The 25,736-nt window shown below is 39.7% G+C and overlaps 1 protein-coding gene across 2 annotated transcripts; it reads right to left on the reverse strand.

Moving 5' to 3' along the window:
- Positions 1 to 149: 149 nt before the first annotated feature.
- Positions 150 to 23,627, reverse strand: LOC147141874 (dual specificity calcium/calmodulin-dependent 3',5'-cyclic nucleotide phosphodiesterase 1B-like). 2 transcript variants are annotated; one of them, XM_086040637.1, is made up of 14 exons: positions 23,403 to 23,627; positions 10,658 to 10,771; positions 10,312 to 10,494; positions 9,848 to 9,914; positions 9,614 to 9,730; positions 8,372 to 8,512; positions 6,915 to 7,015; positions 5,700 to 5,825; positions 3,952 to 4,053; positions 3,765 to 3,885; positions 2,270 to 2,351; positions 2,082 to 2,199; positions 624 to 760; positions 150 to 439 (listed from the first exon to the last, which is right to left on the reverse strand). In XM_086040637.1, the coding sequence occupies exons 1-14, from the start codon at positions 23,492 to 23,494 to the stop codon at positions 342 to 344; spliced, it is 1,599 nt and encodes a 532-aa protein (XP_085896763.1). In that variant the 5' UTR covers positions 23,495 to 23,627; the 3' UTR covers positions 150 to 341. The 2 variants fall into 2 exon arrangements, with proteins under 2 accessions (XP_085896763.1, XP_085896764.1); XM_086040638.1 differs by lacking the exon at positions 23,403 to 23,627 and adding an exon at positions 16,912 to 17,049.
- Positions 23,628 to 25,736: the final 2,109 nt, after the last annotated feature.

Consider the following 25,736-nt stretch of genomic DNA (forward strand, 5'->3'; position numbering starts at 1 on the left):
TGTACTTGTAGTCTATTTTGGTTCATTTTGTACATGCATTGCTCTACTACTTTAATAATAATAATAATGTGAATAATGTGACTAATCATAATAATAATAATAATAATAATAATGTGAAAAAAACATTTGTGACAAGTTGTTTGGTAAATTAATTTAATAAGATGGTCTATTTCTAGCACAACATGGCCAGCATGTTACACAATTGTACAGTTAAATTATGTTATTAAAAATGAGACAGTAATGTAGCATTGTGGTTTTGTTACAAACAGTGACGTTCAGCTCAACAGATATATTGTACAAAAAAAAGAGTTTTTTTTTTTTTTTTTTGGAAGGAGCCAGCTCTACTGTTTTGGATGTTTGGTGGCATCCTGTTGGGATTTGTGCGACTGCTCCTCTGGTGCGCCTCTCTGTTCTTTTGTCACTTTGGCTTCTGAGTATCCTGCAGGGTTGGGAAAAAAAAAACATCAGGAAAAATGAGCTGCAGTGAATAGGTGTTCATCTTTTTGTATGGAACTGCTGTAAAATAGATTGTGTGAGTCAGCACAGCTTATTTATAGACATTGTTCCCCAATTGGAATGAGCTATCTGGACATCCTGTGGATGTCAATAGGGGCTGAAAATACCATTGGATCCTCCGTCTTTCCACTTGAGCTTGTTGTCGTCGGTGTGACGCGTCCACGTTGAACGGAAGCTCACCAGCTCGGCCGTGATGTGAGCCAGACTCCATTGCAGTCCTCTGGAGCTCTCCTTCCACACGTTACTAGTATGCCAACAAAAATGGCACAAGGCAAGACACCAGGCAGTCACCAGGCAACCGGGAAAAAGTCCAATTGATCTAGTCTGAGTGTGGCTATTTATACATTTTATAGCGTTACCCAAGTAACTCAAACAAAAGAGACACGGAAGGTTGAATGTGAAAAGTTTGTCAGAAGTGGTTATATTTACCACTGGGCCAAAGGTGCTAGAACTGATCATTCTTTAACTGTTGGACGTTACTCAAGGTTCTGTGTCATTTTACACTGATTGAAATGATTTCATGCTTCAATTTTGAAGAATATTAAAAAGAACAAAACAGGGCCTCCAAAGTTCATTGCGGAGAACCAATCATATATAAACGCATCAAAGGATTACTTCTTGTGTTTTGAGTTTTGCTTTGGTGACTCTTATTCCAGAAGAAGGACTTACTTTGACTACGGGTGGCAACAGAATATTCATTTGAAGGTAAGCGATGTCCCAATATATTCATCCAGCATCAGAGTTGTGGTGTTTACTACATTTTACATTGCTTAACTTTGTTTTCCCACACAGAATTCCGAATGCTAAAATTATGTTTTGAGGGTGTCATATTATGTGCTAATATTCACCATATTTTAACTTTTTACGTTGATATTGTTATTTTTTTCCCCTCTATACTCTTTATTTGTTATGAAAATAATGTAATCAGACATTTTTTAAATTGCTATAAAATATTACTTTGCCTGAACTATTTTGGATGAATTTTAAATGGCCACTGTTTACACCAATATGGATATCGACTTACAAGTGCCTCAAATTAAGAGTTTTTGCGAGCAATTTTTTTTTTGCCTTAATTTGAGAAAGAAAAATAGAGATAGGGAGAGAGAGAGAGTCAGAACGTATGAATGTACTATCGTGTGCACCTGTGTGATTTCTATCTTAATCACGCTTCATTAATTCAGATTATTTCTTTGTTTTCCCTCTTATTTGTTTTATATTTATACTTTACAGCACTATGCTATTATCCTTTATTAACCCTGACCCCCAACCTCCCGGTCAATTGTTTTCATACTGTTTGTAACTATACATATTTTGTTCCACATCACAATTATTATGGATGTAATTCCACTATTGACCACTAGATGGCAGCACACTATTTTGCTTGACACGGTGTAAATTTGAAAGAATGCAGCAAGTATTACAGTTCAGCCTAGTTTTTGCTGAAGATTGAATGTCAAATCCTCTTCAATCCTGCATTTTACGCCTACAGAAAGCCGGCTGTAGGTTCATTTTACAATGTGCCCACATCCCCCCTTCCCATTAGTGTACACAGGCCAGTGTTCTACCTGTGTCTGTTACAGGGATCCGGTGGTCCCGGGTTCTCTTCCACCAGAGGAACCACGATCTTCTCTGCCATGTCCGTCAGCAGCGAGAATGTCGGGTACACAATAAAGTCGATAAAACCTATGGGAAAGAAAATCCATCTTATGGGCGATATTATCCAGGTGAATTGAAAAGTGTTTGTTGGACATACCAATCTGGGACTCGGCCACCAGGGTGCTTTTTCGATCACACAGCGGCGAGAAGGGAAGACCAAGCTCCGCTTCTCTATCACCCTCCCCACGGTAGAAAGAGACAACCAGCAGATATCTTAAAAGGCATCCCACTCCAAGCCTCAAAATAACTACACCAATCTTATGTGACACATCTAAAGTGCCTTTTCTTCTTTTTTTCTCGCAGTAGAAAAAAACACTGAATAGGCTTTTCTTGTATAGTTCTTAAAGAGAAACAGCGAGGCTGCACAGTACGCCTCCCCTTTTCTATTTTGGAAAAAATAAGCAGCACAAAAGCGCCCAGTGACTGGAACAGACTTTTGATGGAAGACACAGTTGCCGATTTCTTGATATGAATGGAATTTCAAAGTGTTCGTGTATTAGGACCACACAAATATTGTATGGTGTCATGAGGAAAAAGATTGGAGAATGGAGCTGCATTTAAAAAAAAACAAAAAAAAAACGCTATGGTCTTGAGGAGAGTTTATACTAGAATAAAGTTGAAATTTCACCAGAATTAAGTCATGATCTTCCAATAATAAAGTCAAAATGTTATGAAAAGATATATGGAATATTAAAAGTTGGAATCTTATGTGAATAAACTGGTATTTTCTTCAGGAAAAAAACAAAAAGCTTTAAAGAATTTATCAATTTGTCTTGTAAGGAAATGAATGAAGTTGCAGTCTGAGGAGAAAAAATGATTTATTTTTCTAGAATAATGTTTTTTTTTAAATGTCAGAATTAAGCAATATAAAATTGTATTTTGTAAATTGGATTTTTAATGAGAAAGTCACAAAATTATGTAAAAAAAAATGTAATATTACATGGAAAATATTTTTTTTTCAAGAAAAAAAGACTTTCTTTTACTAAAGTCTAAGATCGAAGTTATAATGTTATAAGAAATAATTCTTAATATTACGAGAGTTGTCATTATTTTTCAGCAATAACATCACAATATTCTTCCAATAACTTGCAACGCGATGAGAATATAGTCCTAATTTTCAAGGAAAAATCTTAAAAGTCAAAATGCTAGGAGAACAACGTTGTTGGCGATCGAGAACAAAATTGTAATACTTTACAAAATATCTAAATTTTTCTAGAAAAAAACATGATTTTACACTTAAGTTACAAATAGTGGTTAACTATGATTTAAAAAAAAAAACCATGAGCATTAATACCTTTAAAATGCTGCATTTTGTGGCAGTGAATATCATTCCATTGTGCAGATGGTATGTTCGTATGTATTCTGCCCTGTTCATGTGTGACCAAAAACACACATAGTTGCTTGTCTAGCCCGTGATGTTTTAGCCCCGCCTCCTGCTCAATGTCAGCCGTGATTGGCTCTTAGCCCCTCACCCTCCTAGGAGACCTTGCACAGATCCCGCAGTGCAGATGATGGATGGAATGACTGCCTTTAGAATAAGTCCTCCACAAACTATTATTAAAAAAGTCTTTTATGTTTTGGCATGTTCCTACCTGCCTGAAGAACTCCTCCATCAGTGCTTTGGTCCATCTGGAGTGTAGAGACCAGGGCTTAGACGGATGGCTGATGTCGGCCGTGTGCAGTAAGAGTGATAAAGCTTTGGACTTCTCGATCCTATTAGACCGAAAAATAGTGTTGTTAGGTGCTCCCTGAAGCGTTCTTGAACGTGTGTGGCGTTACCGTTCTTGTTGCTGCAGACAGGATTTCATGGCTTTTACTTGGAGGAGGTGAGAGGACATGTCTGTGGATAGCACCATCTCGATGACAAGGGATCGCAACTCCCTGCGTGCGCATGCAATGATTACAAGATGTAGGTTTTGAAATAGCAATGTTGCATAAAAATGGGACAAATGGACAATTTTAGATGTCCTTTTTCCTGTGCTGAAAAAGATTGCTTCTATAAAACCCAGTTGCAGCAACAAAACTTGAATCTCACATTAGAAAAATGTTTTATTGAGATCCAAAATAGGAACATTACCAAAATAATCTGCCCATTATTGTTGATAGTGTCAGGGTCAGGTAAGCACAGACATTTTGGGGTTTTGGTGCTCAAGCCACCCCAAATAAGGCATGCATTGCCAAAATTATTCATACAGTTTAAAAAAAAATAAAAAATAAAAATAGCACGAGTAGTATTAATATAATTTATTGTTTTTGGTTTTCTGTTGACGCAATCATCTGTGTCAATGATACATTTATTAACAAAGGAGGTGAACAGAAGCTACAGTATAGTGGATATAAAAAAGTTTACACACCCCTGTTAGAATGGCAGGTTTTTATGATGTACAAAAACCAGACCAAGATAAATGTTTTAAAATGTAATCTTTCCACTATTAGTCAACCAATAAACCTGTGTGACTTAACAGAAAAAAACAAAACATATATCGATAGAAAAAAATGGGCACTTTTTTGTCAGGGGCAAAAGTGCAGGTGCTTGAGCACCACCTAGTGCAGGGGTCGGCAACCCGGCTTGCGGCTTGGGAAAATAAATTACAAGTGTCCGATTGAAGTGTATTGTAACGTCTTCCAAAGAAATAACATCAGACGTAGCTTAGTTATCTCCCTTTTGAAATTCCAACACGAGTGCCTTTTTATTATTCCAACTACGGTGCAACAAGAAGTTCTGTCGAAAGTACACACAGATCTCTTCGTCCTCGCCGTCCACTCATTTGTCACGTTTCAAAGGCACGATGAGCGCAGACTTTGAAGTACTCGGATGTCACCGGCTTGGTTTTTAATACTCTTTTAATCAATTCAAGCGTCAAATTACCGATTGAATGTATTTTGTAGGTAGTAATATGTGGACGTGAGTGTGCAATAAGGTGTTATACAACTTGAACAAAGCGGTGCCTGGGAAGTCAAACAAGGTTAATGTCAATAAGTGTTTGCGGCTATATCATAAGAAATGATATCGCCATTGTATCAAAGGTAATATATAATCATATCTATGCCTATTGGCTGCAAAGTACAAGCTGCATGTGATCGTTTGGCAATGCAAAGCGTATAACGACACATGCCAATCACATACTTTTACATGGAAATCGGCTGATTACAATCGGTGACTGATTGATTGCCGGACCACTAGAGAATAATTGTTTTCTTTTCGGGGGAAAAAATGCATTCTTGAAGGTATTAAGTCGTAATGTTACGTTGTGATCTCCTTAAGAATTAAATTATAGGGTTACAAGAAAAAAAAGCTATTAGCTATTGTAAATGAAGTTGTATTTTTTTTTCAAGATAAAAATATCATCTTACACCTTACGAGTGTACTGTATAAGTTTGTAATTTTTGAAGAAAAGTCTTTCCTGTCTACTTTTCTGTTTTGTTGATTCAGTCTCAGCAATGGTAAGCAATGGTAAGTCGCAGTTCATCCCCTTGAAATGTAAATGTAAAATATAAAGGCCTTTTGAAAACAGGAAATGCCTTACATCCATTCCTCTCGAGTCAAATGAACGAAGATATTCATTTGGTCGTCCTGCAGGAGGCGGAACGCTGCGCTCAGATGATGACTTTCCTGCACCGACCTGTCGTTGTAGATCAGTGCAAAGTCAGACCTGACGAGAAAAAAAAATACATGAAAGGTAGGTGTACTCATTAGAATAATCCACGCCGTTTGAACGGATTGATCATTTACCCCATAGGAAATACAGTGGTAGATTGAGAAGCGAGTGACCCAATTTACACGTTTTTCAGTATACGAGCAATCTTTTGGGTGCCTTTTGCATGCTTTAGTGGCAAAATCTTTCGAACGTCTCTATATTTTGCTTAATTCTGCCATTACACTATGTCTGTAGTATATCTTATGAAAAATATATGATCAAAATATCTTTTGGGAGTCTGAAATGGATTAATGCTAGTTCCATTCATTTCAAATGGGAAATATTTAAGATATGAGTGTGTTGAGTTATGAGCATGATCAAGGAACAATTAAATTAATATCTCAAGGCACCACTGTTATGTAACGTAAATTACTTCCAGACTATAAATCGTCCCATCCCAATAACTTTATGAACTCAACAGGCAGTTCATTCAGTAACATTTGAACGGTCATAAAAGTTAACCATAGTAAAATTTGTGTTTTTTATCAGTGTTTAATGTTTATAGAATAGATAATATACACATTTTTCTGCACTTTAAATATATACTGTTTGTCGTTAGCCTTAAGGCTAATGACTAAGCTAGCTAAGGCTTTGCAATTAAAGTTATTGTACTGAAAAATCAGACCCCTTTTTCATCGTCATGTTTCATTTCCTCTGCTATGGTTATGACACTTATTTTAGAAGTTTTGTTTTGTTTTGAGCTTTTGAGGAATAATTTTCCAGAACATTTTGGTTGAACTCCAAATTGTTGCACTTTTGTAGGCGCTCCACTTGGTAGGTTGAAGGTTCCACTGTATTTAGTTGGCCATGTAAACAGTGAGCCATAAGCCAAGAGTCTCTCCTGCAAGGATGGATGTATGGAATCTAAAAATGCTGATCTCCCGCCGTGAAGATGTTTGTGTTACAGTTTAGCCCTCAATAAAACAACATACACTGTATTATATATTCCTTGACATCTTGAAATCTTAACAGGATGTTACGCAAATGGCCGCTTTTGTTAGAATCGCCCGAGGGTGAAGTAAATGTTGCCAGACAACAACTTACTTTGTGTGGATGTGAAAATTGTTGGTGGTCCCCGTATGCTCGTAGTCGTGAATGGCTGCGGCGAACAAGGACGCCATCACCTCCAGCTCGGTTAGCCAATGCTGATTGGTGCACGCAAGAAACACAACAATCTATTAATAATCTAGCTATCTTTTATGGTCATAGTCTTGACTTGGTATTAAATCTGTTAAATCGTAGTCTTGACTTCGTCTTAAATTTTTGAAGTATCAAATCTTGATATGTTCTCCATTCCTCAAAGTCTAAAGTCTTGACTTGGTCATGATTCCTCAAAGTCCTGGTGTTGACTCCTCAAAGTCTCGGAGCCCCAATTTTCATGCCCAGTGCAAGTCTCACACCAAGTGCAGTCTAACTGTGAGCATGGGTGGAGTTTTCTTTTTTTTTTGGTATTTTGGGGGACAGGTGCAGCTAGAAAGGGGCATTTGCATCGCTGTGCGTCGTTGTTAGAGGGAACGCAGTCGATTTATTTGCCATCCAATGGAAGCGGCTCCCCTCAATCCCGTTTATTTCAGCGGATGGGAGGCGTGCGGTCCACATGGAGGAAGAACTTGCTAGAGTCCATCCGTGAGATTGGCGTGTGCAAAGTACATTTAACAGGAACTGCAATAAGATCTCTACTAGCGGATGATGTACAGTTGGCCGTTGTGGGGTGGACACTTGGAGACCGCCTTTGACCCCGGATTGTGCGTTGGTGTTACCACCTGTGCCACCACTTAGACCTGCTTTCACCCAGTCTAAAATCTAGTCTTAATTTTGCTCACCAAATTGCCAGATGCATCGGGGCCGTGCAATCGAATACGTCGGAACACTTATCGAGGCGTAGCACGGTCCATCCAATTCGCAAACACGCTAAACTAGACCCGGCATGAAAATGGAGACACACCTGTTTTTTTGCACGCACGGGCCCCGGTCTACAAAAATATGGCTCTATGTCTTTTCTGTTCTTAATCTCCTGAAGTCTTAAAGTGGAAGTCAACCCAAACATATTTTTTTCAAGAATATGTTCTATGCAAGCCCACTTGTTGAAACAAGGCATTCTGATAAATATTGCATTTGTGGAATAAGAGTTTTTTTCGCCATCTCTGGGGGCGGCCATTTTGCCACTTCTGTTGACTGAAAATGACATCACAACTGCTCAGGGCTCAGGTAACGACCAATCAGGGCTGACCTGTTTTCTCAAGCTGAGCCGTGATGGGTAAAATGGGATGGATTTTGCTGCTTAACTCGTATTCCACAAACGCAATATTAATCAGAATGCTGTGTTTCAACTAGAGGGCCCGCTGGGAATATATTCTTGAAGTATTGACATGTTTCTTTATTCTTCAAAGTCTTGGTCTTGATTTGCCTTAACTCCTCAAAGTCTTAACTGTTGCATTGGTCATTTGTCCGCAAAGTCTTTATCTTGACTTTGTTTTAACTCATCAACATCCGAATTGTACCACTAGACCGGATCGCAGCAGGAGGCAGTGCATGGTCTGGGTGACGTCTGCGGCGTGCACATGGCTGTGGTATGGGTTCTTGTGTTTGCAGTATCCTCTCTCCACAGCAGACAGGAACAGCGTCAGGCTCGAGATGGGGATCTAGAACAAATCAATCAATTGCATGACCCTCTTTTCAACCTCTTGCAAATGGCCTCTGTTGTGATCAAATTAAGTCTGGTGTTACACAGTGCGGAAACGTAATGTTTCACTAAACATTCCAGAGAAATCGAATACGATCCATGTGTCTGGTACAGCAAATAACAACAAATCCCGCAGAAAAACAAAGACTGACTTACTGATCTGTATGCTAAATGATTTCCAAATGGTATCTTTTAATCAACCAAGCAGCGTGGATCTGTTTAATTCAGTATGGTATGCAATTTTTTCTTTTCATTGTCAACGTGTGAAGGACACCAAAATTATTCATGTGTGTTGTCCGACATTTGCCACTGTTACTTTGGAAAACGGCCACAATGATTCAGTCTTGTAGTCTAAATGTTTTGGTCTTGAATTGTTCTTTACTCCTTAATGTCTTGGTCTTTAACTTGTTTTGGTTAATCGATATCTTGTTCTTGATTTTGTTTTAATTGATTTATAATTGATTTATAATTGATTTGCATTCAAATCAGGGTGGTCACTAGGATTGGCCGGTAATAGACTACTTCCACCCCGCAACGGCGTATAAAGGTGCAAACGCCTCGTTACGCCCGATTGTACTTGTGCAAAGTTGAGCAAAATACCAAAAGAAAGAAAAATTCACCATGCGTACAGTTAGTCTGCGCTTTGCGCTGGCTAGAATTGCGCTCGGCCCCAAAATAGGACCCTTGGTCTAAAAGGGACGGTCAAGTCAAAAGTTTTCTTCATAAGAAACTAGTCCAAACACGGTATTCTGATTAATATTGAGTTTGTGGAATATGAGTTGAGCAGTAAAATCCACCCGTATTTTGAGTTTGGTCATGTGATATTTGCTAGCTGAGTAAACAAGCTCGTTTATCTGTAAGTTGTTGAGTAGAAGCAACTGTGGCTAAAGCCAAACTGTGGCTGGGTTTTTACTTTCTGGACCTGGATTTCCCATCTCTGCCGCTATCCCGCCTATACATGCAAGTCAGATAAGGGTTTAGTGTTCCTAATGAAATTGTACCGCTTGGTGGAAAAGTGGCTTCATATGTTGCATATGATGAAAAGGACCGCAAAAAGTACCTTGAAGCGGCTGTTGAGCTCATATCTGGTAACGAGCTCAAAGAAGAGAGTTTGCAGCGCGTGATCGGAGCTGGCTGCGTTCAAGGCAAACACGTCAAAACTCCAGCGGTCAACGTCCTTCGGAGAGATTAAGAGACGCTGGTTAGCATGGCGGGATTATTTCTACTTGCGCTGCGTTCGGTCGGACAAGCCTCACAAACCCGCGACACACAGCAAGATGCTTTGGGAGCTTACCCTCAGACACTTTATGACGGCGGCAGGTTGGTCTGGCATGGCAGCTGTGTAGCCCCTCTTGAACATCCTGGAATAATGCAATGTTTATGTTGAGTTCACTTCAAGTTCACATGCTGAGACTGTGCAGCAAACCCGTCTCAGGAGGTGTTTATATAAATCCTCCAAGTCCCCATACACTTTGGTGAGGATGTTTTCAAAGAGAAATGGTGGCCAATGTTTCACTGTTTAGTGCGGTTGACTGCGTGTAGTGGGGTTGTTGAGGTTGCGGTCAAGTAAAAACACTGCATCGCCTCAGCGGTTGTATTCAGGTAAAAATGTGGTCACCTCATTGTGGTAAATTCACAATTTTGTGGTTGACTGGTAACCAATCGGGATTAGAATTGTTCGTGTTATTAGTGCTAACCACTCATACGATGCTCAATATGACTCAGAAATTCGAAACAAAATGAAAAGAAATGTCTTACCTCTCCACAAAAATCCCAGCCTGGACCGCGTGCACGATGCTCCGAAACTTGGGCTTCTCGTCTGACCGCCGGCCCGACTGTCGGACCCGCTGAGTGAATGTTGATGCCAGCCAATCAGTAACCTCTGCGGGAACTCCATCAGACTGAAGCTGCTGGAGGTCGTCCTCAGACTCCAAGCACTGCCTGACACACACGCACACGCACACACAAATACACACACACTAAATGCAAAATTAATTTCTTGTTTTGTAGTGTTTTTTTTTTTTTTTTTTTTTTTTTACCTCTGTGACAATTCCAAAGATATTTCAATTACCTCACAATGCCACAGTTTTGAGTATTTTTCTACCTGCTTCCATCTAGATAAACAGCCTCCAATAGCGAAGCTGTCAAGTCCAGATTCTTTTTAATGTCCTCAAAGTCAACATCTTTGTCCTCCAGCTGCTTCAAGATGCTCCGGAGCCTGAAAACAGTCATAATGAACCATTTGATACGTGCGATCAAAGACAAACAGAATTGTAGATGTTGTTTGTGAGCGTGGTTGGTTAGAAGGTGGCTATAGTTTCGAGAGCATTCTCTGTTTGGACTCCTGTGTTTTTGAATGACCTACCCACAAAAATTAGAGCATTTATCTCGGGAGAGATGTCTAATCTCCATTTAAAATTTACCTGCGTTTCTAAACTCACATTTGGTTAAACCACGGCTAGTGGGCAGCTATTCTCTTAGCTTGCTTTACCCCCTGACATCTGGACTTTGGCCTGTTTTACTGCCACCCAACACTACCACCACACTTTTTTTGTAATCTCTTCTCAAGGTTTCCTCCTTTTTCGCCCCTGAATGGGTTTTCTCAGAGTTTTTCCTTGCCTAGGAGGGGTGCCTAGAGCAGGGGATGTTGTTGATTTTTGTGAACTGTGTGCCCGTGAAGCCCTTTCAGACTCTTTTTTTTTTAAACTAAAGACGACATAAATAAACTTGACTTGACCTGAGTTAGGTTATATTGTTTGGTTGTACGGATTTCGGGATTTATACCGCTTTGGGCTCTCATGGTCCAGCAGTTGGGAATCACTGGTCTAATGCCATTGCTATAGTTTGTATGTTTTTCAGACTGGGTTTGAATCTGAGCCGTAGCCTTCCTGTACTTGTGCAAACTTTCATTGCGTACAGAGACTTCTTCATACCGTCCCAAAACAGCCATTTTAGCTCCATTCAAATTTGTCAATATTTTCCCAAAGATTGACTGGAAACCAGTCCAAGATCTCTTGTCAGTTGCGATAGACCCCATGCATTCATGCATGCTTAAAGATTCTAAATCAGGAGTTACCAATCTTTTTGAAACTAACAGTTACTTCCTGGGTACCGATAAATGCTACCAGTTTGATACACACTTCTAAAATCTTGAATTTGCTCAAATTTTTCCTTTAAGGTTATTATTGTTATTTTAATAGTATTGACACTCACGTCACTCACAGTAGTTAGGAAACAGATGCAGTAAATAGCACCATGCAACACTTGTTCTCAAGATTTTTTTTTTTTTTTAACACTAATGTTTGTTAATAACCCATCCATTGTCTTCCACTTATCCGGGGTCGAGTCGCGGGGGAAGCAACTGTAACAGGGAAACCTTGACTTCCTCTCCCCGAGCCACTTCATCCTGATCTGGAGGGATCCCAAGGCTTTCCGAGGCCAATTGAATTAATTTGTGAAAAATGATGCCCGACAGCGTGAATAAATCGTTTTACATGTGTATTTTCATGGTTTTTTTTTGTTTTTTAATTGGCCAGATGTCCAAATTAGGATAAATGGGAGCAAAACAATTACAATTATGCTCCAAGAGCATTTACAATATAAACTGAAAGCACACAAGTCTTGAGTGAGCGAGTTCATGTTCGCAGCAGGCAATGAGGTCTTCTCGAGAGTTCATTTGGAAGCCATTTTATGCCAAATTGTCCCAAGGAGGGAAAAAAAAATCCCTGTGGCGAAAGGGGCGTCGTGGCTGCCAATCTTACATGAGACTAAAACTTCCCATGCTTTGGGCGTTACGTAAGGCACCCTTTGTGAAAGTGATGTTTTGAGAATTGGGACTGAGAGTCATTATTGTGAGTCTTGTGTTCAAGAAACAAATGAGGATGTAATTTAAAGCCTTAAGAGATCCTAGGGAACTTTTGTGCCATTCACTTTTTTATTTGCAAGCCATTTTCAGCTGTGTTGGGTTGAATGTGGGTGCAATATTACAATTGCCATCTCTGTTACTTGAATTAGCCTAAAATGGCAAGCAAAAAGTGACACATTTGTTTCAATTGACTAAAAGCATCTTTATTCAAATCATTGAATCCCCCCCCCATTATTTATCTTGCATAACTAAAATTGATTGCATTATGTTAACGTTTCAATTTTGACATAGGCAATTGTAAATGTTTTTGTCTTAAGACCCCGAATATATTATATGAATATTTCAGACTGAAGTGGATTAAGTCATTTGAAGCGAAATTAATTAACTCGCACATTTGGATAAAATGTTACTTTTGCATTAAAGGTTATAACATAATTGTTTATTAACCAATTATGGTTATTTATTTGGTATTGTTGAGTGATTAAAAAAGAAGTATATAAACAAAAATTAAGTAATATCACACAAGAGTAATTGATGCTATAGTCTTTACTCGATTATTAAAATAGTCAATTAGTTAGACAATTGATTAAATTGTCAATTAATCGATTGAGTCTGACACCGCTAGTGTTTTTGTATCTTTCGCTTTTGTTCACAAATGAGTGAGGATTTTTGAAGCATTGCTTCTCAAACTGGGAACATAGCCATAGCTCGGGTCTCTGATAAAACAAAACAAAAAGAAAAACAAAGTATACCTACATTTGGGCAATGGCACGCCAATAAAACAATCCCAATGAAGCGGTTACTCCTCCCTACCATAGCACATTAATTTGATATATCTGCATGAGTCAGTCAAGTAATTTTGTAGAACAAAAGGTGCATCATTACAGGAACATTTTTTTTTAGAACAAAGGCATAATTTTTGGAGAATATATCTTTTTAGACAATAAAGGTGACCTTTTCAGAACAAAAGGTGTAACAGTAGAAGAATCAAGCTGTGTATTTAACATTTTAATCCAGTTATTCTATCAACTGTTTCAAGCCCTAATTGCAACTATTTTATCTCTTAATTGGATTAATATTACAACTGCATTCTCGATGACAGGCAACTTTTAAATTCCTTTGGCATTTGGGGGTACATTGCTACTCATGTTTAATTGCTGTTAGGATTATGAGGGATGTCTTTGGAAAAAATTCTTCCCTGTCCTGGATCCAAATAATTTTGAGAAGTCTTGATTTAAAGGACTTCTGAAGGGTTAATAAATTGTGGCATGTAGTTTGCATTCATGCAATTAATAAATCCTCTAAGCTTCAACAGGTTTGCTTGAGTCTCCATGAGAAATCTCATCCTCTGTTTACAGAAGCGGATTTATTCTCTCATGCAGATTTATTGAACGTGACGTGAGTTTCTTTCAAATAACGGACAACTTTCTCTCCCCCTCGTCCCCTTCGTGACCGTTGTTGAAGCACTGCCAGACGACGCCATGCGGCCTACTAGCAGGCGGGGATGCTGCCGTTGGCACTCGCAGCTTTTTTAAGTGTTTATCACACTGGCACCATCTTCAGAAAGCTGTTGAGCCATAAAAATAGCAAACGTCCGATTGTCAGCACTCATAATCTTTCCAGATAACTTAACTCCTTCTTTTTGGTCCTAGCTATTAACGGCTGGGGGGACATTTGACAGCGCTTTTTCCCGGGAAATGACTTGTCAAGAGCACTTTTGTTTATGGAGATGAATGACAAATCTTTTTTGTCCTGTACACAGTGGAGCATCACTGTTACTACTTGACCACAAGCTCTTACTACTTTACTATAATTAAGCAGTGCAGAAATACTGCACTATTCCTTAAACTAACATGCTTTAGTGCTTCTGCCGGCTTCATTTAAGAGGAGAGGACCCATATTTGGTAACAACTAAATCTTTACTACTTGAGACCTGTTTGTTTTTTCACAGTGAAGAAAACAAAAAAGAAACTTTTTTTTTTTACAATGACATCAAACTGCGATTTGAATACAAAGTCTTGTAATACACGCGGCATATTAATTTTTCACGTATTTCACTGAACTTTTGCTTTATTTCTCCCAAGCTGCTGCGCCTGTCTTGAAGTTTGTTTTTATCCCAAGCGAGACGCACCGATTTTGAAAGTTGAAAGTGCATATATATACACACACACACATACATATATATATATATATATATATATATATATATATATATATATATATATATATATATATATATATATATACACGGGCAGCACGGTGGTCGACTGTTTAGCACGTCCGCCTCACAGTTCAGAGGTCGTGGGTTCAATCCCGGCCCCGGCCTCCCTGTGTGGAGTTTGCATGTTCTCCCCGTGCCTGTGTGGATTTTCTCCGGGTACTCCGGTTTCCTCCCACATTATAAAAACATGCATGGTAAATTGATTGGACTCTCTAAATTGCCCCTAAGTGTGATTGTGAGTGCGGATGTTTGTCTCTGTGTGCCCTGCGATTGGCTGGCAACCAATTCAGGGTGTCCCCTGCCTACTGCCTGAAGACTGCTGGGATAGGCTCCAGCACGCCTGCGGCCCTTGTGAGGATAAGCGGTATGGATAATGGATGGATGGATATATATACACTTAATGTGATGAATACGTTTTGTTGGAGAACATAAGCGAACATAATGTATATAGATGATGTGTATATATATATATATATATATATATATATATATATATATATATATATATATATATATATATATATATATATATTTATATATATTCGCTTATGTTCTCCAACAAAACGTATTCATCACATCAAGTCACTTCAACTCAAAATTGTACCAGTTATGAATAATTTTGGGGCTTAACTGTCACTGAAGTTGGTTTATTACATATGAATAGCCATTTATTTTCTTTATTTTTCTCAAACTGCTGAGCCAAACCTGTTGATCTACTCCACCATTTAAGTTAGCTATACAAATAGAACACTGGATAAACCTGTACTGTATTGCGAAAGGGTAGGAATCATTTGGACATGGAATTTTTGCAAACCCCCCCATCAAAAAAAGCAATAAATAAAACTAATAATATTGTCTTAACATGTCTGAGGAGTCTGTTGCTGCTTTCCAGCATGAACTGTTGTGCTTTTCCTTGTTTTCCGTACATTTTCAAATATGTCTTTGGCAACTGTGCTATTACGCCAACTAAATGTATTGATGTGTAAGTATTTTTAGTCTTTTTTGCCATATCTTAAGGAAATTCTATCTTAAATTATTTTAGCAGGCTAAAATATCTTTATTTTTATCAAGCTGCTGCACCTGCCCCAGTTTTCAAGTCCACTTGCTAATCTGAGCATTCTAATAAACTATACATTTAGAGCTTGCAATAAACATTTTTTAAATCAAAATTTGAAGCAAATAATAACAATTGCAAATTTGATTTAATTTATATCACTTATAACAATGTTTCCCAGTCTTTGCAGTGACTTCATCTTATCTCACGTCCAGCCAGAAAATACCAGTTCAACAAAAAGAGAAAAAAAACATTTCTTGAACTTTGGGAGGCAACTATAGCTGAATTTAGCTCCGCAGTTTATCCTTATGTAGCATTTCTCCTCTCTTGAATTTTGAAAAAGAATGAACCACCATCTCATTCTCACCTCAGACAATTTCAGAGTCTTGAATTACCCTAATGTGCATGTTTTTGGAATGTGTGAGGAAGGCGGCATTAGCTTCGGTTAAACGATATGTTTGTTCCCTAGTTCATCTTTGAGCTGCTGTGCCTCTCAAGTTCGTTGGCCCCCGGGGGAAATTCACCTCACACACATATGCCACATGCATGTACTGACAGAGTTCTGAATATTTTGGTTGTGGAACATTTCGTCAAAATACCCCCAAATGATGGAAAAATGTTCATAAAAATCAGAAGAGTGCATGATGCAATGCTTTAATGCGGATTCTTTTATTTTCAGTACGCTGTCAACATTTTACCGCTTTGAATACGATTGAGGCTTTAACTGTACTTGTAACGATGAATGCGATGACAAAAGTAACAACGTGCGCCTGACAATGTGCAGAGTTATGTTCACCCGCAGACGCAAAGACGTCAAAGCCCTAACCAAAACAAAAGCCACATGACCCATCATCTATGCAGGTCATTTCCCCTCCCACAATGCCACGGCGCGAGGAAGTCAAGTGTTCCTCTAACAACTGGCAAGTGTGGTGGCTGCTAAGTATAGTCAGGCTGGTAAATACAAACACTGCGATTAGTTGCTCTGTGTTTTGGCCTACAAACTACATTATAAATGTAACAGATGTGTGTTTCAGTTATAGGGCCCCAGAACAAAACAGCAATTTAAACAACATAAACAACAGTCAATAATTTTGTCAATGACTTCTGGTTGCTATTTTCAGCACAGCACACGTTAAACAAGTGGTAGACTTCCCTCGATCAGATTAGGTGGCATTAAAAGCTTTCACTCAAATAACTCCAAATGTGCTCTGATCTTACCTTGAGATGGGCATTTGCAGATGTTTCTTACGGATTCGCACCAGTTCAGCCATTCTGCGCACAAGTTGTACTCTGATGGACCCCAGAGTTTTGCCCCAAAACCAAAACAAGTGCAGGGGAAAAAAAGATTATTCTAGAGACCCCCCCCCCCCCAAAAAAAGTTCTCCAAAGCACCAATGCAAAAACGTGTGTGTCCTGAGACAGACTTGTGTTTCAACAACTCTCCCACCCACTTCTGGGGGGACCTACTCACTCACTCTGATTGGTTGGACGATCCCAGACTGTGTCAGTGTGTGTGCGTGAGTGTGGTATGAGCATCTTTGTCAGTTTATGTGTGTGCGTGTGTGCACAAGTGTGAGTGGGCTGACCTCACTGATGAGGTGTTGACTGCGAGCCTTTCAAGCCGTGTGTACTTAAATCCCAAATGAGAGTTTTTCCAATGCTGCCGCGAATCAGGGAGCCACAGAGACAGTCTTTCACCAGTCGCCCCAAATCAGGCTCATAAAACAAAGCTTGTCCTTCGAAGACAGCCACAACAGAGTAGCCATTCTGGAGGCTCACGTTTTGAATACATTTTTCCCACTTTAGTCGTCTCCAGTCAATGTCTCTTCAATAACACACAGTATTAAAACATCAGTGGTCTCAGAACAGTGCCATATGGCTTTAATAGTTTTCTACAAATCGACAAGATTCACAATAATCTCATGTGAAGTGGACAATAGATCAGGAATTCAGGCATTTCTAAACACCGACACCACTTTAGGGAACTTCCAGAGGGCTTCACTATCGCTCCATTTAGTCCAACCATATATATGGTTGATCCTCCGGTTCAGTATTGTTTTAAAACACACAATATGTGGACTGTATACACTATATCTTTCTATTGACGGCGGGCGGTTGTGTCTCACTGGCTTAAACCCAGAAATAGGTTTTTCGTCTATATGTGAAAGCTACTGTGCTTTTGATGAGCTGTACTTCACGATGTTGCCACATTCTGAAACAGCAATTCATATTTTGAATCACCGTAAAAACAGTGGCAGAGACTCTCCACTCGTGAAATGTTACGGCGGAACCCCAGATGCTGCGAGTGTGTAGGCTTGCGCATTTGAGTTGATCTTGGCACCGTCCCGCCCCGTGCCAACAAAGGAAGCCATGCAGTGTGGTGCTGGGCCAAGCGTAGTGGTGGATGTGGGGCTGTTCCGACGCTAATGGAAAAGCGGCAAAAAAGCACCCGAGTCCCCACAAAGTATAAGTATGCCCTGAAGAAGCCTTCATGAAACAAAAACTCCTCACAAATGAGTCCCCGTGAGGTTCACTGGGCCCTTTAAAAATCCCTCACGAACCTCAGCCCCCACAAAGGACACCTGATTCCGCAAAAAGCTTCCACGAATTCACCTCAGAGTTCCCACGAACCATCACTTAACCCTCATGAAGTGCAACTGAGTCCCTAAGAGGCCAGAATAACGCACCAGAACCCTGAGGAAGCACACCCAAGCACTTCATAACCCCCAGGAAGCGCACCCTGATCTCAATCACTGTTTCATTGTTTGGGAGCATGATGAAGCAAAACTGGATTTATTGGAAAAAATGTTGTAGAGCATGTGTGTCTTCGGCAAAAAAAAACATTTAATTGTAGTGCAACAATGGATAAAGTTGAAGATTAAGTCATTGCCAGATGGACATTTTTAGACAAGTAGAAAGGTTTCAGTGTGCAAAAGCTTAAAAAGGACAATACACAAAAACGATAAGATCAGTAAATGTTGTTAAACGTCCTTAATATTTTTCCCTCTATGTGTAATCTTTTTATGGAGTTAGAGCAGCACCGTGCAGCAATGTGACTGGGGAAAACCCCTGCTTCAGTCTGAACCCCCTACTCCCACCCCACCCTCGTTGCCGGTACTGGTTTGGCTGCTGGGTCAGACTCACTCCCATGCTCCCATGCTCTTTGACATGGCACAACATATTGCCGAAAATGAAGAAAAGTCACATCCACACGACTGGAGGCTGGTTTTGTTTTCACAAAAAGCAACCTGTGATTCAAAGTGAGGAAAAAAAAAAGACACCCGAAGTCTGTGAGGTTGCTTAATTGGGGAGAGTTTCTTTTCACAATCTCCCTAGTACATCTTGCTCAAATTTCAAGCTGGTACAGTTGTGACAGATCAGAGACATCATCTTAAGGAGACACAGGTTGTCACTGGGATTTGGTAAAGTAACAAGTACACCTATTGAGCTATGATGCCCACCAAAGAGATTATTATGCGAAAATTACAGCAGTTCTATCAGACGTGGACCTGTATCTGAATCACTCATAAGCATTTTCCCATCCCTACCCTAACCACATTCCAAACTCTAACCCCAACCTCTCACTGTCTAACAAGACCCTACCGCTAATCTTTTTACCTTATCACCACCCTTCATAAAGTCTAGCAAAGCACATATTTTGACAGTGTTGTAGACTAGAGTGCAAAAAGGCACACACAATCTTGAAAAGCCTTAAACTGGAAGCCAACCCAAACATCTTTTTTTCAAGGATGTGTTCCCAGAAGTCGCACTAGTTGAAACACGGCATTCTGATTGATTTTGCGTTTGTGGAATATAACATAAGCAGCAAAATGCACTGGTTTTTAGCCATTTCTGGGGTCGGCCATTTTGTCTTCTGTCGACTGAAAATGACATCACAACTGCTCACAACGACCAATCACGGCTAACCTGTTTTCTTAATCTGAGCCGTGATTGGTCGTTGTGAGCAGTTGTGATATCGTTTTCAGTCGATAGAAGACAAAATGGCCGCCCCCAGAGATGGCTAAAAACAAGTGGGTTAACACTTATTCCACAAACACATTATTTATCAGAATGCCCTGTTTCAACTAGTGGGTTTGCATGGAACATATTCTTGAAAAAAAAAAAACGTTTGCGTTAACTTCCGCTTTAAGTACACCTCAAATCAGTCTTTAAATAGCTCTAGCTCATGGACAAACCTGATCAAATTCACCGGGCACCGGGATTTAGAAATGACTTGAACAAGGGGAAAGCCCAGAAACATCAAATGTTAGATTTTACACTGGAAAAAAAGAAATCATAACACGCAAAAAGTAACTACACAAAAGTAATATTTTTAAAGGCTTAAATAATACAGTGTAAAGACACTAAATGTGAATAATCATTGAAACCTTTGGTATTATATTGTGAATATACAGTGCAGGTCATGTTTCGGTTCTGGTAGGTCCACCACCACATGGCTCACCCAAAAAGGCTTAAATGTAGGACCCTGTTACTTCACATCCAAGCATTCGGCAAAAGACACTGGGCTACTTTCTGTTCAGTCGCTGAGCAACCAGCGACACATATGGCAGGCTTGAGTCGGGTTGCCGTTCTCCCTGTGCCCTACCCCATGGTGAACGCTACATTAAACAAATGTGGTGTGACAGCCCCTTAACGCTCCCCTAAACCTAACCCTGTCCACAACCTCTTACCCTAATCATAACCCTAACACCTCACAATAAACCTACCCTTAACCTTTACTTTATTAATAAGACTCCCATACTCTGAATCGTCTAACCTTACTAACCTTGTAAACCTAAAGAGGCTGCTTGTCAAAAACTCTCAGAGGTGGACATTTTACTAAATTTTGCTGGTCTGTCATTTGTCATCCGTCAGAGGCCTGGATACCCGTCCGTCATTCATCAGTCATCATTTTTTTCATGACGAACCGAATTGTAATCGTCAGTTCATCAGTCCGTTAGTCAGTCCGTCAATTAAGTCTGTCAGTTAGTCCGTCCGAAATCCGTCTGTCTGTCGAGTCACCCCCCAACCCCAACCGCTTCCCCCCCCCAAAATATCAGCACAACGTGCTGTTAGTGACGATTACCGGTACACTGATGGACAAAAACCCACTTTTTAGTTCTTAGTCTGCCATTTTTAAAAAGTGTCCCGTCAATCGTCAGCAAAACTGGCGTCCGTCAGAGATGGTCTGACGGTCCATCAGTCTGATGGAATGCCCACCTCTGAAAACTACCATTATGAATTTTACTCTTCTACTTGTTAATCAATTGACCTCTGATAGATGCAGCCCACAAAAAGTACCTGTAATTTTCCACACAGGTGCTATTGGCTCTGTCGGTGATGAATTGGTTAAACAAAGTGGTGTTTGAAACAAGCCATCTGGTGGTCAGGTTCTCCCCATTAATCCCCCAAAAATGCAGTTTTGTGACAGATCGTAAATAGATCCACTCCAGACTTTATTGGGTTCCTATTTGGTCCAACGCTTAAAGCCTTAACCAAGTTTGGATAAAAAGTCTTTGGTTTGTGCGTGATTCTGTTTAGAGACAGACGTACAAACAAACTAAGGCCGCTCCTCCTCCTTGCTAGAAGGTTAGTTCTTCAAATGCCAGAGAACACTCTCTCCTGACGAATAGTTCAAGTTACCGATTGGCAGCCTCTTGCAGTTTTGATCTTTTTAGTGTTCTAAGTATTTCGGTTTACTTATCAGTCTATCCCTCCCCTGAGGATGACGAACGCGCACCCTTTGATCTCTTTGCTGTCCGCTACATTTCACAGAAAGAAATGTGACTCCGTGACACCATAAATCACATTGCAAAACGTTGCAAATCCTCTCATGGGAACCACACTTCCAAGAGGCCTTGGGTGATGAGGGGCATGAGGGGTGGTCTCTTTTGTTGTTACAATACTGGGGTCCAAAATACAGTAAGTTTACCCAATGTTTTTAGCAACATGTGTGTCTCTTTCAACACCATTGTAGCAGTCTATATTTTCACAAAGTGCTACTTCTTGGTTAAACGCCACTAACAAATGCGGCTGGTTGACATATTTGGCTAAAGCATGACACATACATACCGATACTCAAGCCAAATTTGAGCATTTTCCTACCCTTTTCTTTTTTGTTTTCTGTACTATGGCACAAAGGTTACCACCTTAACCCTTAAGAGCCTAAAGCGCCTGGCTCAACATCTCCCCAAAACCTAAGGGCAACTATAGAATCACCCTCTTAAACCTGAGGTTCTCCCAGAAATTGAACACCTACAAAATAATTGATATCTCAGCCCCATCACGTCAACATATTCACACCGTATGCATAGTTAGCATATGCAACAACAGAAAGGCACATCACAAAATGTTATCTTATTTAAACCACATTTTGCTGGTCTGTCATTCATCAGCAGCCTTGGCCCCCATCCGTCATTCGTCAGTCTGTCATTTTTCAAACTGAACCAAATTTTCAGCGTTAGAGCAGCAAAGATCACAGAGGTCACACAGACACGGCGGTATAATGTAGCCATTAATGTATAACGTTAACGGCAAACATTCAGGATCAAACCTATGTAAATATACGCAGTAACTATGTGTATATACACACCAACATACATCTACATAAAAAGTATGAGGAACACTCATTTTAGCCTGTACATAGTACAGAGGAAAATACTCTAAGTAAGTGACAGTGCTGCAGTGAAATGTAAGGAACAGCATTGGATAAAAATAAAACTAGACTAACCGTAGTGGGGAATGTTGAGTATTGCACGGTATTGTTGTAGTGGGGAATGTTGGGTATTGCACGATATAAGCTCAAATAAAGGCCTTCTTATTCTTATTCTTATTATTATAATCGTCAGTCGGTCAGTCGGTCCGTCAGTTAAATCCGACATTAGTCCGTCGGTCCGTCATCGGCCAGTCAGTCCCCCCACCCACCGCAACGCCCCCTAAAAAATTAGCAAAACAGGCATCTGACAGTAGTGATGGACTGACGTAACGTCACTGACAGACGTGGTTAGTGACAATTACTCTAAGGCACTGGTCGCCAACCTTTTTTCTGCCACGGACCGGTTCATGCAAGTCCATACCCTTCGCAGCCCTGTAACTATTCCCCATTCGGTGGGGGGAGTGGTTGGGTTAATCCGAAATCAACATCGGATCGGGGCACCCCTATTATTTACACTTTATGCAAAGTTAATATATTAGCAGATCCATCTTAACGATTAGTTTGCCTTAGCACAGCAATAGATACACGTGACAAAATCACACAATTTTAGCTTATTTACACTACATGCCAATTGTAGTCGGCACACTAGCACATCACTTATGGGCGCCCCTCCTATGCGACGACTCTTTTTGTGTAAATTTGTGACGACTTATTTACACTTTATGCAAAGTTACTATATTAGCACATCCATCATAACATTTGTTTGCCTTAGCACAGAAATATATTGTCTTTCATATTTTAGTTCTTTGTGCACCACAGATGCGCGTGACAAAATCACACAATTTTAGCTTATTTACACTCCATGCTAATTGTAGTCGGCACCTAGCACATTAATGTTGGCTTTTAGCTCATAGCAAAAATCTACAGCCAGAGACTAAGATTTAATAGGAGCCCTCCTATTGGATGACTGACATATGATGTCATGTACACATTATATAACATTTGTTTATATAATATTATAAAATAGAGAGAGCGAAAAAGAAGTCAGCATTACCGGCCCAGTGCGGTCCTCCATGTCGCAACAATCAGATGTTTATCAGGCTGTCTTCTGCATATCTTGTGAGGGTGTGTCATGACCTCTGGCATTGCGTGTGCACGTGTGTGTTACCAAGACCCCCCAAAATGAACATGAGCCCCTGTGCCTTACTGTAAATCCAGGACGTGTGTTTACATTGCCGTGGTTTATGTTAGTAAGCCTGTGCTGCTCTGTTTACGCTCACACGTACTTCATGCCTTCTCCTCTGTGTATGCACATTGTGTGTGTGTGCGGGTGTGTAAGTGAGAGAGAGAGGGAGAGAGAGAGAGGGAGAGTGTGTGTGTGTGTGTGTGTGTGAGCACAATGTGCTCGCCTGTGTACTCCTCAGAGGTTCGCAAGTCAGCAGGAGAGGTTCTGCGTCACCAACACAATCAGCAGAGAGTCTTTATATCAGGACCAGAGTTTCCACCATTAACTGCATGGCCCAAGTGTCTCGGGACATGAACACACTTTGGCGCTTGCAGTAATAGTCCACTTGCATGCAATAGACACAAGAATTCAACTACTGCAGGCATCAGTAATACTTTGCTATGCAAAATTATTTGAAGTTACAAAATAGCACATGGCAACGGGGCCACAAAATTAGGGCCTATCGCCATTCCACTTGTATAACTGACACAAAGTGACCATATCACAACATACTATTTGATAACCTTTACTAAGACTAAACAGTTAAGAGTTGCAATAAAAAAATCAACCTGAATTAATTAAACACATGAATAAAGATTACTGAAGTAAAAAAAAAAAAAAAAAATCTCAAGTGAACATGCAAGTGTGTCTTTTACAGAGTAACACTTCTGCATTGTTTTGGATGCAAAGTCATCAAATAGGTCATTATATGACAAATGCTGTGCAATGTCATAATTGACAGTAATGATCGCCAAGCCACTTAAGCACTCTTGTGCCATTGATGAACAGATGTAAGTCTTAATCAGCTTTATTTTTGAAAAGCTACGCTCAGCAGAGGCAACTGAAACAGGGAGCGTTATTGCGATGTGGAGGGCAATCCAGAGATTTGGACACAGTATAGCGTAATAAACAATAACAATACTAATATAAAAGCTACAGTAGTTGCCACTACACTTCTATCTATTACTATAGACTATAATGCAAATATTAGTAACTACTAAAACTACTACTACTGTCCTATTAGTGCAACTGAAACAAAATAAATTGAAAGGATATAAGTTGATAAGATAAGTTCTTGCCAGTGGGGCGAGCATCAGTCTAGAGTCTAGACTAGTCTGAAGAGAGAGATTTCTATCTATTAAATAGCAGGTTTGAGCCAGAAAGTCTTATTTCAACAACATATCCACCTTCAAGTGAGGGATGAGCTTACTCTGGTTTCATTTCTTTTTTTTTTTGTTTTTGCTTGCTGCCCATTCGTAGTATCGTTCGGACAACATCTTGTCACGTCTTGGTCTGCAAATGCAGGTCAGATGATCGCTCGGATGTAGCATCTCATCATTGCTGCAATCATTGCCTATCACTTTCCGTAAGAAAATGGTCCTAATTTGGCCATCTAATGGGAGTGCTTATGCGCCACACATTGCGCATATCCACACTGCACATTTGCGCAAATGTGTCCCCTGGCGCAAAATGCGAGCTTCCACAGAGGATGAGGCCATATGTGTGTTCTGGGGACGGGCGGCCCTGCATGGCAATATACAGTGGTGCCTTCAGATACGAGTGACCCGAGTTAGGGTTTTGTGAAATACGAGCCGTCACTTGGGTTATTTTTTGTCTACTTTACAACAAGCAGCACTTTGGCAAATACTGAACAGTTCTTCGAAAAAGACGTTTCAAGTTGGTTATTGGCACGCCCAGTTATTGTTTAGTGTCTAATTAAACATAAAACAAAGAGATTTACACATGTAACTAAAGTAACTGCATAGCTTTACCTTCATAAAGTCAGTTTATCTTAATTCTGACAAATATATATATATATATATATATATATACAAATATTGCGACGTTATAACGGATTTGACCACAAATTGTGAAGCAGCACATGTAGACAGGCAATACAACAGTATTCATAGGCATATCTTTTTTATCCACCGTAAAGAACGACTTACTTTCTATAAAAAGCTTAGTAAAACCGTTAAATGTAATTCTCATAATAAATAAAGGTAGTTACAATCATAAAAATGTTTTTTTGTCATCTTTCACCAAATATTAACTATACATATTAATAGACATTCTGGTACATTTATTTAAAAGCATACAATTGAATAAATTTTTCCATTTTACAAAATATCAATATAATAATTTAACATCAATTGTTAATAA

The sequence above is a fragment of the Filicampus tigris genome, chromosome 9 (genome assembly GCF_054856515.1).
Source record: "Filicampus tigris isolate MCC_2025a chromosome 9, RoL_Ftig_1.0, whole genome shotgun sequence".
Lineage (NCBI taxonomy): Eukaryota > Metazoa > Chordata > Actinopteri > Syngnathiformes > Syngnathidae > Filicampus > Filicampus tigris.